Source organism: Hermetia illucens, chromosome 1 (assembly GCF_905115235.1).
Source record: "Hermetia illucens chromosome 1, iHerIll2.2.curated.20191125, whole genome shotgun sequence".
NCBI classification, from domain to species: Eukaryota; Metazoa; Arthropoda; class Insecta; order Diptera; family Stratiomyidae; genus Hermetia; species Hermetia illucens.
In genome coordinates this window covers 40,747,140-40,763,361 of record NC_051849.1, presented here as the reverse complement: position 1 = coordinate 40,763,361, position 16,222 = coordinate 40,747,140, and the positions used below count along the sequence as shown (strand labels likewise).

The following is a 16,222-nucleotide window of genomic DNA, read 5'->3' as shown; positions in this document are numbered from 1 at the left end:
TCAAATTATTTGAAATAATATGCCCCATCAAATATTTCAAATTGCGTGCCAAGGAAAGGAGAGACAGGATAGCCGGCATATTGCTGCTCAAGATTTGTTTGTGAAATTATCGCGAAATTATCCAGGGGTTGTACCCTGAGAAACCTCTGGATGCGACTGATGAAATGACGAACATATATAACGTTAAGACCATCTCTCCTTTGGATAACCTAGATCGAACCACCTTCAGTTTCACTTCATAGGGGTTCCATGCCACAGTCGGGGGTGACTTTAGCCACCCACATTGCCGTGTCTAGGCCAGTGCCTTTTCAAGATTTCTCTCTCCTTATATAAAAAGGCAGTCAAACAGAAATCGAATTGATTATGTTAAACCTTAAAAAAGGAATAAATTCCCTATGATAACTACGGAGGTATTTCATTGTTGTGTATGTCCACGCAATGACAACAGCATAATTTGCTGAATACTAGTGCGACTTCTGAATCAGGCCTTAATCCTTAACGTTAGGATTCAGTTTCGATTTATATCAGCTCTTCGTACTGGAAGAACTGGCGATAAAGTTCTACATCGGAAGACTCGGTCGATGCGTGCATTTGGGGCTTTCCCCTTTTTACAGCCTGAGAATGCCAAGGTGATGGGAACTCCAAAAGCCTAACAAAAGAGGGACTGAAGTGTCCAAAAGGGGCCCCTTTGCCTAGAGGTGGTGCATCGTTGTGTTTTTTTTTTCAAATTTTCCAGATGACCTGCTGCAAGCTGCTAATCAACGCCTTTCATTAATCATTAAATGGAATAAATTCTTGCAACGCTTTGTTCTGATGCCCCAGCCTCCAAGCTTTTTACACGATTTGATATTATTTCACTACCGACCAAATACGTCTTGTACAAGGATCTTACCGCTACCGCTGTAGCTATCGAAAACCAACTTCGAATGATTTTTAGAATAGATGCACGCTCTTCAGCGGGTACAGACTGAACATTTCGTTTGGCGAATTGCCTTTGTGATTCTACCCTAAAAACAGAAAAAGGACGGAATTGTTCATCTCCATCAGTGTGTAAGTGCAACTCCAGTGAAGTGTCCCGTCGACATACGCTTAGATAGCTCTATGCTAGTCAATAGAATACGATAAAATTCTTTTGCAAACTTTATTTTCCTTTACGTCATTTACAAAACTTAATGTACTTGAACACTAAGCTGCATTGGGTTTGCACTAGGATGGATCCCTAAATTCATTATTCTGAATTATATAATATAATATATAGCATGAAATCGCCAAGTTTGGTGGAAATCACACTTTTACAAACTAATAATAGATCAAAATTGTCGCTTTTGTGCAAATTTATTGCAATCTAAGACTTTGAATGTCAGTATCACGCTAAAGTGAAGTTTGACATTTTGTATGCATATACTTACATGCACTCGGCGACAATACTACCACATTTTTTTAAAAAATTAACGTGTGTGTTTGTTTAACGTATCTTTACTAACTATTAATCATCAAAAGTTTTGGGAAACTTCGTTTTAAAAATATATTGTTTTATGTTGGTCTTTAGGAATTGAAAGTTTTTAGGTGGCTTAGAGAATTATTGCGTTTGAAGCCCACTATAAGGATTTTATTCCGAGGTGATTCTTAAATTTTTTTGGATAAAATGAGAAAAACAGTTTTTCCTTGATAAGGAAAAAATTGTTTCTTTATCATCACGGGTAACTTACACAAAAATTCAGGAAATCAACCAGACGACTTCTGCTTTTAAAAGCAATAAAAATGAAGACTAGTTAAACTTCCGAAACTCACAGAGTAAATATAAGAGGCTCGTTAATTGTTTGAAATAGGACTCCTTTAGAGCGTACTGTGAGGAACTGGATGGCGAAAGTGAGTTTTCAAAGCTGTGTAGAGTCCTTAAAAAGTATGAGTTGGCCAAGTTGGACTCTCTTAGAAAACCTGATGGTGCTTTCACGAGCTCCAGACTGAAATCAGTACAGACCCTCCTAGAGGTATACTATCCGGGAGAACGAGTGTGGGAAGTTGCAGGGAGAGAGTTGAAGGTTCTTGCAATCCCTTTAAACACGCAAGTGTTGGAAAGTGAGCTGCAACACTGCGAAAACAGTTGTTATCTCTGAAAAGGTGAGAGCTGCTATACTGTCCTTTGATTACTTTAAAGCACTTGGCATGGATGGCATCTATCCAACAATGCTTAAGGAAGGTGTAGAGTCTAAGTGCTAAGTGCCACCAGCGCACATGATGTTGATGATACTTTAATTAAATGGGTCTATGCTATGCTAACGCAGGGATTGGTGGGTGATGAAGGGTACAACCCTTCAACTCTCCAAAGAAGTGAAATATCTGGGAGTCGCCTTAGTTAAAAAGCTTCTTTGGAACAAACATGCCGAGGTAAAGTTGAAGCAAGCTCCCACAGTTTATAAGCTGTGCAGACAGATCTTTGCGTCGACATGAGGACTCAGGCCTAATGTGGTATTGTGGATATACGGTGCTATCATTAGGCTGATGTTCGCTTATTCATCCGTAGTGTGGTGGGTTAGGGTGAGACAAAAAGGTTTTCACTGCCAAAATCCGTCGCAGTTCTAAACGCATTACTCAATTTGTAACCCCTTGATATATTTATTCAAAGCAATACAATGAGAGCAGCTCACAGACTTATTCGATTAGATCTATGTGGACACAACGGACGTAGAGGGTACAGAGCATTGGAAGAGTTATTATGAGTACTGAATCCAGTTCTTACAATTCCTTTTGATTCTCGGGTCCCCATACATCTGTTTGGTAGAATATATGAGGTTACCCTAAAGCGTAGAAAGAACTGGGAAATACCAGAGGAATGTGTGACGGGATATACAGAAATCTTCTACACCGATGGCTTAAAAAAAACAGGGCTCTGGAGCCGGAGTCTACCTCTGGAATAAAAACGAGAAGTAGGCTTTTCCTTTGGAACAATATGCAATGTTTTTTCAAGCTGAAGTATATGCGATCCTAAGTGCGGCAAACTGGGTGATTGACGAGCGGTTGAAGGGAAGGGGCATCGCAATCTGCATTGAGGGCGTTGAGTAGTCCTTTGATCACCTCTATATTCAATACGGTGGAAATACTCTGGATACCTGGTCACTGTGGCGTAGAGGGAAATGAAATCTCGGATGCTTTAGCAGTAGAGGGTTCAATTTCCCTATGCTAGGACCGGAACCAGCAATTGGAGTATCAGTAGCATTAGCTAAGGATAACTTCAAAAACTGGGAACAAGCGTCCCACAATGCCATACCTCCCGAAAAGTGCAGATGACTTGTGTTTGCATGTTGTAAACGAGTAAAATCGCAAAACAATTTTCTATCGAAAGCGGCATTGAACAATTAAAACAGCCGGCTAAATCGCCAGATTTGAATCTGATTGAGCATCTGTGGACCATTTTAGAAAACAGAATTTCATTAGAAGCTCGTGTGAATCTGGACTCCTTCTGGGGAAGCATGCAAGAAGAGTGGATAAAAATACCTAGAAATACCCTAAAAACTTTAGTTAGCAGTGTTTCAAAAAGACTGGCAGAGGTGATAAAAAATAAAGGAGCATATAACAGTTATTAAATGACATTTTTTGACACTTTGTTTTGAAGTAGTTGTTGAACTTATTTCTTATTTGGCACTTTATTATGTCCACCTTGAAATACAGGGTCCCGTTTATTGTTTTTTTATAAAACTTTGAAGATTGAATAATATAGTTTTTGTTAATAATAACAGTATATGTTATGAAATAAGGAAAGGAATTCTATTTTAAAAAGAAAATGCTTCCATTTTTGAGTTTGTCTGGTGAGAATACTTCTTGTGACGCAGCGGGGTAACAACATGCGAAATAAGTGACGCAGCGGGGTTAACAACATTCGAAAGTTGAAATTAGTGTCCATGTTTTTTTTTTACAGTTGGTATATAAGTTGAAAAAAGAGAACTAGGTTTTATTCCTTATCCTGTAAATACTTTCATTTTTTTCCCGCATACGATCGTTCCGGAGACCACGTGCCTTCATCCTCAGTGCTAGTACCTAATTAAACTATAAATAAAATATTTACAGGATAAGGAAAAAAACCTAGCTCTCTTTTTCAACTAACATTCGAAATTTATTTCGAATGTTGTTAAGTCGATTAACAGTGGCCATCATCGGTGTTCTCCGTGGCAGAGCAGGCCATGATAAAATCATAAATTTAAAAAAAAAAATTAACTGTTTTTCAAACGTCAGTGCAGAATTGGAGTTGTACAGATGGACATCAATTCCTATTATTTTTTAATTTAAGCATGAAGATTAATTTGTATTTTCATTTGTTTAAGTTTTAAAAATATAAAAAGAAGATAGTGGCCACTGTCAATAGATCAATAAATGATGTGGCGCATTCTTGCTTTGCTTTGCACTTTATTGTGTTCGACAAAAATACACAAAACCTTTCATACCTGAATCATCCATATTCCGGTTTCCCTACTTGTTGTATTTCAATCTCTTATGAAAACAAAAGGTAGTAGCAAGTCACGGTCGCAATAGTCACTAGAATAACTATCTTTAGTAAATCAAATTTTGCTAGATCTTTAACAATTCAAAAAGAAATTCACCTCATTGAGAAAGTTGCAGCGGTTTCTTGCCAAATGCCTCCCACATTCCTGCCTCCTCCCCATTTATCCAACGTTAGTCATCTCCATGACAATCAGCTTGAGGATAATAAAGCACACGAAGCATAGGCGAACTTCCGTCACGGGGGTCATGGAAAACTACGAGCGCGCATGTTACTGTAACCCACTGTAATTTCATTCATGAAAAACGTGAAAAACTCGTAGGAAAACACGATATGAATGCATTCGGAGCTTTTCCTAGCTTTTTCCAGGGAAGGGAGTCGTACACAGCACACGAAAGTTCTCCACTGGAAACTGAAAATTGAAAGTTAAGTTATCCAACGTTGTTGGTGCGTGACGAAATCTCGAGGTCGATTTTTAGACTAAGAAACATATTGTTGAACCTAGTCCCGAGTGGAAGTGCGAAATCCTGAACTAGCGCGAGTCCTGAAGTAGAGGAAGCCAACGGTGACCATCCCGCAGTATCCATCTGTCGATTTTCGTCAGTTAAAGTATAAGAACAGCCTATTCTCGCGCTATCGACGGGTGCTCCTCGGCCAGGGACGCGAAGATTCGCGGAAATTTCGTTACAAGATACATTTCTCGCTCAAAGGATTCCCCAATCGTTCTTGTGTCGCAAAATATTGATTTGTTTGCTCTAGTCCCGTGCAAGTGAACCTGTCACAGCTGTAAATTAACGAGCATACTCGGACCGAGGGAGCAACGTTGCTGGAGACATTCAGATTCCGTAGAGGTTCCTGCGCCCCTTTCGTGTAAACTCATTGGAAAAAGGTAAGTGAGACGCTCGATTTCCTTGCGAAAATATTATCCTATCTTCCAAGCGCCCCGGTAGCGCCGTGAGTGTCCTGAAACCTAATATCAAATCGTTGAAAAATTCGCCTGAGATACGCTGTGAATGTGGGGATAAAAAATCGATATCCATCAGAGAAATGTTTCAAAAACATTCGTTTATTTTTTGCTGCTGCCTTGCTAAGCAAATAGTTGCGGAGAGAGTGAGGGCATCGCCCACACGTTTGTTTGCGTTGAATTGGGGGTCTGTGGCAGGGCCAGCGATAAGCCAGCCAAAACAAAGACTGCATTAGCTGTTGATTACTCGAATTAGACGATTAAACATGACGACGGTAATCGGGGGCTTTTTCGTGCCTGAGGTCGTGGAAATGCGATAAAGTGCAGCCGCTCGGGAATCGCCTCCTCAGTGGAAACTGCATCCAGTGTGGGAAGACAGCGACGCAGAGGAGATCTTCTCCCATCTTCAACCTAATTTCTGGTAGTTTTAACAAAAGAGGAAGAGCAGGATATGCACGGTGTACATTGCATGGACAAAGTCCTCGAATTAGGCCACAGCCTCTGAACTTTTTTTGCAAACTAATTTCCATTCACGACATTGTGTGCTGTGTGCAAACGTTTTACATGACAACCATTAATTTCTGGCTCTTACTCGTAGATAAGGCGAGAATCTGTGCACATAGTATCACCCCATCTAATCGAATTATCACATTATCACTGCTTTTCGGGCGAGAACCCTTTTATGCTTAATCTGCGTAAATTCGTAGGACACAATGCTCATACTATGGTGTCTGAGCTGAGATTATCATTTGATTAAATTTTTTCGTAGGCGTTGCCTACCTAGGGCTCCAAGTGGATTTTCGGAATGTTTTCTTAGAGTTTAGTGTTTTATAGACGATTAACCGTTTAATAGTCATCCATAACGATACACTAGCAAATGTTTTATTCAAATTCTATGACGTGAAACATCCCCAACAAGAAACACATATTTCTTGCGTGGAATTTGTTAGCATTACTGTGTAATTGGTGATAAGGCTCAGTCATCAACTTCCCATTGGTGATTGGAGAGAGCACTGAGATCTATCAATCTTATCAACTTTTTTGGGGGATTTTTTTTCTCCATCCTCCTCCATGCAAATCCATCCCTGTATTTTTATCTAGCATGTAAATATAAGATTTGGCATTAATTAGAAAATTAGATGCAAGCGAAATTATACATTGTGGGTTTTACTTGGTTTCCGGTGGGCCCCCTATGTATGATAAGGGAGATTCTTGGTTAATAAAAAATGGTCATGTGAGTTGAAAACTGCCTTTAATGCCTTTAATTAATTATTTACAAACTGTCATATCAGAAGTAGTGTTTGCGATTTAGTTCCCATTAAAATCTTATCCTATGAGCATTAGATAAAACCAAAAATCAAAAGTCAAAATGGGTAGAAACTTTGGTAAATATAGAATTCTCAGCCTCATTCGCGGATTTGGTGTGAGGATTGTGGAGAGGAAGGAGGAGGTCTCCCCTCTTTAACTACGAGCTCATGGCGGATACCCCCTTCAAAAATTATGGCGCCCCAAAGAAGGGTTTTTATTTCATCACAAACTCAACTCCACCTCCGGAGGAGGAGGGTATATAGAAGAAAGAAGAACTCTAACTTAATATTGAAGAATTGTGACGGTCAAGGTAAGAAGGGAGAAGCGGAAGGTTCTTTCTCTCCTACGCTGTCCCAAAACCGGGACCACACTCTTAAAAAGTTGTGGAGCTCCACGGTGGGGGTATTTTGATATAATTATGGTAAAATTAGATTTGTCTACCCAAACTCCTTGAAGGGCAGGGATAAGGAGGGCATCTGTGAGAAAGGAGAGTCCCCTCTTTAGCCCTATTAAGGAATGACTTCCTCTCACAGGTCATACCACACAAAAAAGGACTATTTTCATATCATTAACAAGTTTAAGGGGGTCATCCCGTGTGTCGGATCCGGGGAATCTATTTTTTTTTCGGCATATATTGAATCTAGATATAGTGTATATGGGCAAAGTGATTTTTTGATATTCGGGGTCGTTCGGAAATTATAGTGTTAAACACGTGATAAGTCACATGCTAGATTTATGTCGATCGTCGTAATAAAGCTCGTATTTATCGGTCCAAGTGACGTTCGAATGACTTGCCTAAAAAGACAAGAATTGAAGCCAAGGCCGTACATGTTTTTCTTCAAGAAACCGAAGGTTTATGGACTAGGCATAGCAAATTAATGATCAGTGAAGGTAGCCATAAAACCTTAATAAAATCGCATTCTACTTTTTAAATACGTTTTTCTCGAAACTGCATGTTCAAAATCGGCTGCCACCATAGCCCAAAATCTATCCAATAAAACTCTTTGAAATTTATATGACTTATTCAGAACATGTTTCTACGGTCCGCAAGCTAGAATAATTGCGATTCATTCAGTGTTTTTTTTTATTCATTAAAGAAGCCGCAAAAAAACACCAAAATTCAAAAAAAAAGTTTAACGAGGCACCAAAAATTTAGTTTTTAATATTTTTTAATAATTCTAGTTTACGGACTGTAGTTAAGTCTGTACGTTAAAATGCCGTTTACTTTTTTTTTTTAAGATCGCAGCGCCCTCTAGTGGGGCCGCAGAAAAAAAACCTTTTTTGGAGATGGGTGTATAAATTGTTCTGTATTTCAATAACGAACTATGCAATCGGGCTGAAAAAATTACTATGCACGCTCAAGATATTAATAAATCTGTGATGAAAAATTCGTATTTGTATCTTCATCTAGTTCTTCACAAAAAATTTCTAAAAACAGTCAGAATAAACGGCCTTCACACGGGATGACCCTCTTAAGATAATCTCAAGTCCAGTGTTGTCGGAAACGAAAAAATTATGGTATCAAAATATGAGACAGAAATGTACTAAATCGTACCTTTATATAAGTATGTATACGTCCAAGTTAAATAAGAGTTTTCACCGCTGCTGTTGTTATATGATGTGTCATACTCATGTATTGCGTGTGTAATACTATATTACTATACACCATAATAGCAGATCACGAAAATATTAGTACACAAGAAAAATCATTCTAAAAGGGGACGCTGAAAAACGATCTAAACGAGAAGATTTTGTTCCAGGCTTTCTATAATGCAATAATCATGGTCTGGGGAAGTTTGGCGTTTATAGATTAACATTTACCGATTGCGCCTACAGACTCCACGTGGAATATTATACAACAACCGTTCTTCATCTAAATATTAGGGGTACCCATAAGTCATCAATTATTTGAGGATGAGTAATTTGTCATCAGTCGTGTACTAACAGCGAAAGTGATAACATCTAATTTACAGTGAACTTAAGTAGAGCAGGTAGTGAGTAACGTGTAACTAAGTGCATAGCAAGATTAAACTTGTTTTGACAAAATGGCGGCATTTGTACCATCAGAGGACCATATACGGCATTGCATGTTGTTTCATTTTCACGCTAGTTTGAACGCAGCTGCTGCGACTAGAAAAATTTGCGATACGTATGGCGAAGTGTTGGAAGTTAACAAGTGTCAAAGTTGGTATAGAAAATTTGCCGCAGGTGATTATGGCCTTAATAATATGCCGCGAAGTGGCCGACCCGTACAGTTCGACGAAGACGCGCTGAAGTCGCTAGTGGAAGCAGATCCGAGATTGACCATACAGGAATTATCGAGAAGCCTACAATCAACCTGGTCAACCGTACAAAGACACTTACATCAAGTCGCCAAAAAGTGTAGACAAGGTGTTTGGACTCCACATGAATTAAGCGAAAGCAATAAGGACCAGCGACGAACAATTTGCACATCTTTATTTACGAGACTGAACTCAGATCCATTTTTAAACAGGATCGTAACTGGTGACGAAAAGTGGATCCTGTACGATAATGTAAAACGCTCTAGACAGTGGCTTTCAGCAAATCAGGCGCCAAGACCGACATCAAGACCAACATTGACAATGAGGAAGGTTTTACTCTCAATTTGGTGGGATTGCAGTGGAATCATACACTTCGAGCTAGTGAGAGCAGGCGAAACGATAACAGCAGACTCATATTGTTCACAATTGGAACGACTTCAATCAAAGCTAATTGAAAAACGGCCAGCTCTAATCAATAGAAGAGGAGTCATTTTGCAACATGACAATGCCCAGCCTCACACAGCAAGAATCACGCAAGAAAAAATAAAGGAGTTAGGATGGGAAGTTCTACTTCATCCACCTTATTCACCAGATATTGCCCCATCGGATTATCATTTGTTTCGGTCGCTGGAACATTCCTTACGAAATAAAACTTTCAACTCTGTCACCGACGTCGAAAGGCACCTTCAGTCATATTTTGCTTCACGGCCGGCAGATTTCTACAGGAATGGAATTGAAAATTTGCGCAGCAGATGGCGAACTGTTATTGATAATGATGGAGATTATATAATTGATTAAGAAATAAAAATATTAAAGTTTTAATAAATTTTTAATATATTACTTAAAAATAATGGATTACTTATGGGTACCCCTAATAGTATGTGCTTTGGTTGGCTGTTCTGTTGAAAAAAAAACTTTTGCTCTATGTCCCAAGTTATAGCGGTTGTCATAAGATAAAACGCAATACATCAACGTATACATTCTTCTTTTTCATCTGGTCAATAAATACAAAATGTGACTACACTTCTGGCCGCCACAAAGCGCAAAACTAACTATTTCGCACCACTATCCTCGATGGTTACATGGATCTCAGAAGCTTCAAGCTCCGTATTAACTTACTTCCAGACATTCTCACGTGCAGAACAGAATAGCAGAGGTGTAAAAGTTTTATGGAAGAACTGTTTTCATCTGACAACACGATCAACAATTTTGGCTACCCCGATTGATCTAAGCGTGGAACAGGCAAACATACATGTTTTTAACGTTTTTTTTTCGGCGGATTACGAATGTCATTTCACGTAATTTAATCTTTTTCGACATATTGAACTTATTTTCACTTCCTTACGTCTCTCCGACGCTTTATCCTTACGTCTTATTGCGTTTCAATGCAGGATTCAACTTTTTCTTAATGATACAGAGAACCATAGTTGCAGTGCTGAATACTTTAGTGGACCCATTGTACCATCCCCTACAGACAATAACAAACATCCATGACCAGCGGGAATTCGTTCCGGGTGCACGACGTCGAGATTGACCGTCCCATTGTTAATAGTCTGTTTAAATTTTCGGGTATTTTGCGATTCACAATTTATGCACCATCGCTGGTTTCTGAGCTACTTGCATTCCTCTCTTGTTACACCACGTAATTCCACGGCGACCCACCCAATCGTTGGCCATCCTAAGATAGTGGGTTCTATCGCATGGCATTGCTCGCAATTAGTTGTCAATGGGTGACCTATTCATTGCCTTGAAATCGTTGAAAAGCAGGAGGAGCGAGAATTTAAACATCGCAAACATAATGGTCAAATGGTTTTAAAACATGATATTGCTAAATATTAATTTCATTCCGGTTAATGTTAGAAAATACTGAAAAATGACTTTTTAATTAAAAAAGTGCTAAAAAATGTGAAAAGGGTACCCAATTTGTTACCTTTAATAAAAAAGGCAACAATGGTCAAGACTTCCTTTCTTCGGAATTCTGACAATCCTTATTCTACTCGTTGGAAAATATTTCAGAGTTCTAGGATTTACGATTGATTGCGAATGACAACTCTGCAGAAACTGTAGAGGGGGGAAGGAGCATGGAAAATTCCCATAGGAGGATCGTAAGGCCTGCGGTTATATTCAGTTTGTCCGGGTTGATGGCAAAAACAAATTCGATTTCATTAGGAGGAATAGTTGATGTCGGCATGCTATATCATCTATAAGATGTAGAACTTGACCGGATGCCATACGATTTAGAATCGTGATGAAGTGCTGTTTCCACCTTTTTGAACTCGTCATCGTGTATAAGAAGCATCCCGATAACACCCCTCACAAGACCATCGAATGGCTGACCACCACGCCAATCTTTTTCGTGGTGCGATATATGGTGAGGTGAACACCGGTTTTTGCCTCACTTAACAACGCGATAGAAGAATTCCCTGTATCACGACCCAAAATAAACTGTACTTCTCGTACTTTTTCACGATAACCTCCGCTCCTTCTACGTTTCCAAGGCCAGCGGGGTCTTCATTCACACCGAAGAAAAAGCACTTCTGATGATGCTCATTCTCACGCGGATTGTTTTAAAGTTGTGCTGTATAAGCGAGAAGAAAATTTTCCCAGTGTATTAAATTCTTAGGGCTGGCGCTCTATTTCCCTGTGAGTAAAAGCAGTACTGACACGAAAAACGAACATTCAGAAGGCAACTACTAAATCTATTGTCGATTGCAATATGGTCAACTTGGTTAGGCAATCGTAACTGGTTAGCCAACTGACCTTGTGATAGGCCCCGTAGTCGAACAGTGTGCCACTGATACAAGCTAGTAAAAAATGTAGTTGTTGACATAGCCACCAACACGATGCCTCTCCGTCACATGTCCGAGCAAGATGTAGTCAGAGCCCACTTTAGCATTCAGATCATCCATCACGATCGCAATGTCACCGTATCTTTCTCCATATCGGAAATCTCCGCATTGCGTGCAGTTGTTGTAGATTTTAGTTGTCCCACAACGTCCTTGCAAGCTTACAGGGAAAGGTAAGTTCTCTGGTCCGGCCCAGGAAGACTGTCCCGTGGGGACAAGAAATTGACCAAGTTTTCGGCCTATGTATGATAGCTGTAACTCGGTTTTTGGGCACTGGGCCCTGTGTTGCTAGACTCGTTGTAAGTTAGATAACCCACGTTTGTTTCAATACGCTCAGCTTCATTTCTTCAATAATCTGTTGTTTTGCCAATCGAATTTTGAGTTCAGTTAAAATCAATGAATAAGGTTGATTAAAATCAATCTCATTTCTTCATTACGTTTAAGGCTGTTCTGAATACTGGGCATCTGCATCTGCCTACAGCACCCCGGCACTCAATATCCTCCTTTCTCTGGAAAAGCATACATTCATTTTACTCATTGAATGTGTGGTCGCCCTTAAACCATAATCTAGTATATCAAGTCTTCGTTTTTTCGGGTTGGCCTTTTAGTTATTTCCCATCGCCTTTGATACTCAGCCCAATCTTAGCTAGTGAGTTCTTGTTAGTGTAGACTACATGACCAATTTTCCCGCGGTGGGTGCAAATCCATATCGATTGCGGATGTTTCCATTTCGAATGTGCTAGGATGTCTTACGCTACTGATCCAACTCAACATTTTTATCCTTATTACTGCTTGTTGTCGTTCATTGTCTTTAATAATTAGCCAACAACCGAAACCATAGTGCGGTGGAGAGGACGACACTGCGGTAGATTTTGGATTTGAGGCGTTCGTTGATGCGTTGACCACAAACAATGCCAATTGTAGAATTCCACTTCATAGAAGTTGCGCTGGTACACGAGCGAATGTCATAACGCAGTTTACCAGTATTGATCCAAGCTATTTAAATCACTCATTTCGCGACAGGTTGCTGCACTGACAATGATTTGCTCTTACTATTTCATTTGGCTCGAACGTCAAAAATTCTATTTTATTCAGATTCAGTCTCAGATCGTGCTGTGTGAGGCGATCATTCCTACTTTTTGTTGTGGGACAGTAGCAAAAAATCATCTGCGTAGGGGAACGTATAGAGAGCCAGGCTTTGTCGATGACAAGAATAAAGAAGGGTAACGAAAGGACACGTCCTTAATGAACATCGACAGAGATACGAAACGGTTTTGATAGACCTGGCACACTTCGACTTTTACTCTTGGGATTGCAGTAGAGAAATTTAACTCAAGGCATCAGTACTTCTGGCATTAGGTGTTGCTGCAATGCATACTACATCAATTTTTGGAGCCCACGGTCAAACCGTGAGGGGTATATTGCATCAGTAATTCTGCAGTTCTTGACAAACGCGGCTTGATTCACGGTTATTTGAACGATGTCGCGAATGCAGTAGTCAAGAATACGTCTCATCTTATACTTTAATTTTAGTTCGGTTTTCTTGGTGAGACTTAGAATTGGAGCCCTGATTTTCAATCCTATCCAACTCCCTAGTCCGCTTTTAGGTACAAGTGTTTTTGGGCACTTTTTGGTTGCCCAAAGTATTCTTCTTTTTTCTATACATGCTGTTTATCTGCACTTTGTCTTATCTCATTCCACCCCCCCCCCCCTTTTCCTTTCTTTTTTTCTGTAACATTGTATGGTGCTCAGAGGTGGCGGTGAGGAAGACGGTGCGGCAACCCTGTCGACCAAAGCAAAACCAAGTGGCCGAGGAGAACCTCCATAGTGGTGGCACTGGGAGACGCTGTACTCACTTGGTTTGCGGGCCATGATGCAGTAGGCGAACGCTCCAAAGGCCTAATTAGGGCGATCAGGCCCGAGTCTGCACGGGGACTCACCTGAAGTGCCAAATTGGTCACGAAACCTCACCAGGGGTATACTGGTACCATGGGAACCGGGAAAGCCCCTGGACTCTCATACTTCGGTTGAACTCCCGTTGTATGTGAGTACAGCTCGGTTATTTGCGGTTGGCCCCCCTAGTGAGAGTTTCATGGTGGTTGTGGTTATGCTCAAGCGAGAAGAGACCTTCGGGCCTCCGCGTGGTGTTGCGTTTCAACACGGGTGCCATACTCCTTAGTTCGGTAGAGATTTAGGTAATTCTTGCATCCACCAGTATGAATGCTAAGCCATGCAGTTGGTATAGACTGGTACCGTTGTTGCTTGTCTCAGCGGGGCTCTGATTGTGGTCACAAAATCAATCCGTGTCTGAAGAGGACCATAGGATTAAGTCTCCACGACAGGTATCTACGTTAAACACCGATGGGCTTAACTGTAACATTGTGTAGAGTACCATATTTTAATAGTTTGGGGCTTCAGAATATCTTCCATTCCCGTCTATTCTGAGCTAGATCGCGACAGTAGTCTCTTCTGGATCTTTCATCTAAAGATCTACATTCCAAAAAGTAGAAATCCAACCGATAGCCGCTTGTTAAGAACTGCCGGAGAGAGAATGGAAGAACTTTTTCACCAACTCTTCTTTTATCACCCTTTTTCGTTTCGGTATTTTTTCATTTGAATTCATTGACACTATTCCTGCTATAAGATTCGTCGCCTCACTTAAAGTTATCTCAATGAACACTTCAAAAACTTGGTGGACAGAGAGCAGGCTGGTTTTCGCTTTTGATCCTTCTCCACTGACCACATCACACCCTGCGGACCATTTTGGAGTAGTTTGCGGCTTTTTTAAATCATCGCTTCATGTGGTTTTTCGTCGATTTCGAGAAGGTTTTCGATAGCGTAAGGATTACGGCGGTTTGCAAGGGGCTCTAGCTAATGTGAGACCATGCCAGCATACACGGTATACTTTATAATTCGCATTGTAGCGGTTGCGGAGAGAAGAGAGAAAAAAAGTTTTCTCCGAATGAGGCCCTTTCGGGCAAGTGCAGAAAATGTAATTTTCGTTTGGATCCATCATTGTTGCCCCTTTGGAGTATTTATTCTCGGCATTTCCATACTTCGTTTGAATATCAATGTTTTCAAATTACGTACATATGTTAGATGTCATGGCGGCCAAGTTACATACGAACTTGAAAAACAAGAGATATAGTAGACCGGGTGGCCGTCCGCCCCCAACAACACTACTACACAACTACTAGAGTTTAAGCCTCTGCTCCATCAGTCTTTTCATTTCGTTCATCCTCTATAAATGTGTTGTTTCGTAGTTGCCCTTCCCATAGCCACTTGTTCCAACAATAGACCAAACGAACATATTTTGACATCAATAGGTGTTACCCCATATGCCTATGGGCGCAAATAAGGTAGAATTGGCCATTCTTCACAGAAATTTTTGTCCGTCTTTTGTGATACACCTTTTATTCGGAAAATACTGGTTCATTGATCATCAAGTTGGCGGCACCTTGCACGTACTATGAATTGTGAATGTGGAGGATAAGGAAAGTTCAGTTAGAATTGACTAAATTTAATCATGATAGAACTTGTGGTTGGTTACCAGGTTTCTTCCTTTTAGGCCAATTAAGTAGGTTATTGGTAGACCTTTTATCGAAAACCACGTCCGGGATGATAATAGAAAGTTGTTTTCTGCATTCAACAGGGAATATAGCTAGAATTTCTCGCACAAGCGATGATATTCCAGAAAAACCAGTAGCAAGCAATCAACTGAACGATCATAAAAATTTGGTATGCTATATCCATGCATGCAGTTCAAAGTAGCGTTCAGAAGTTATACTTTGGTCGAAAGTTCCCGGAATCATCTCTTGTTTTTTGTTAGGTTGCCATATCTCTTACTTACATTCCTTCTAAATTTCAGCGCCATAGTTCAACAGTTGTGAAAACTATCGAGAACATCTGCCTGGGACTTGTTTTCGATTTTCTTCTCAATTTTAAAAATGGAATAGAATTTGGAACAACAAGTTTGTATTAGATTTCTCAAAGGACATGGTTTCAATAGCTGAATCCAATCATTAGTGGAGACAAGACGTGGGCTTATTAGAACGACACGCAATCTAGGCATCAGACGAGTAATGACTTACTAAGACGATGCTCACGGTGTTGTGAATCACGATTTTTTGCCAGAAGACCTGTAGTCAACAAGGCGTATTATTTGGGAGATTTGTGAGAGTTATGGGACATTTGTGAGAAGCAATTCTTCAAAAGGATTTATAGGCAAGCAACACATAGATTAGAAGAGGCAAGGAAGATCGAACTAAATAATTATATTCACACAACTAGGGTTCTTATTATAGTCTAACTGGTTATCTGACTATTT

General features: G+C 40.1%; 2 protein-coding genes across 2 annotated transcripts in view; both read left to right on the top strand.

Moving 5' to 3' along the window:
* Positions 1-4,882: 4,882 nt before the first annotated feature.
* The window catches only part of LOC119646644 (ras-related protein Rab-3), a 33,797-nt gene continuing 22,457 nt past the window's right edge, over positions 4,883-16,222 (top strand). The window contains exon 1 of the mRNA XM_038047157.1: positions 4,883-5,384. The gene's annotated coding sequence lies outside the window, so the exon portion shown is untranslated. The remainder of the gene's footprint in view (positions 5,385-16,222) is intronic.
* Positions 8,813-9,847, top strand: LOC119647174 (histone-lysine N-methyltransferase SETMAR-like). The gene has a single exon (XM_038047981.1). The coding sequence runs from the start codon at positions 8,813-8,815 to the stop codon at positions 9,845-9,847; it is 1,035 nt and encodes a 344-aa protein (XP_037903909.1).

Excerpts from the sequence above, each read along its gene's own strand:
- LOC119647174 (XM_038047981.1), top strand. The coding sequence starts at position 8,813 with ATGGCGGCATTTGTACCATCAGAGGACCATATACGGCATTGCATGTTG.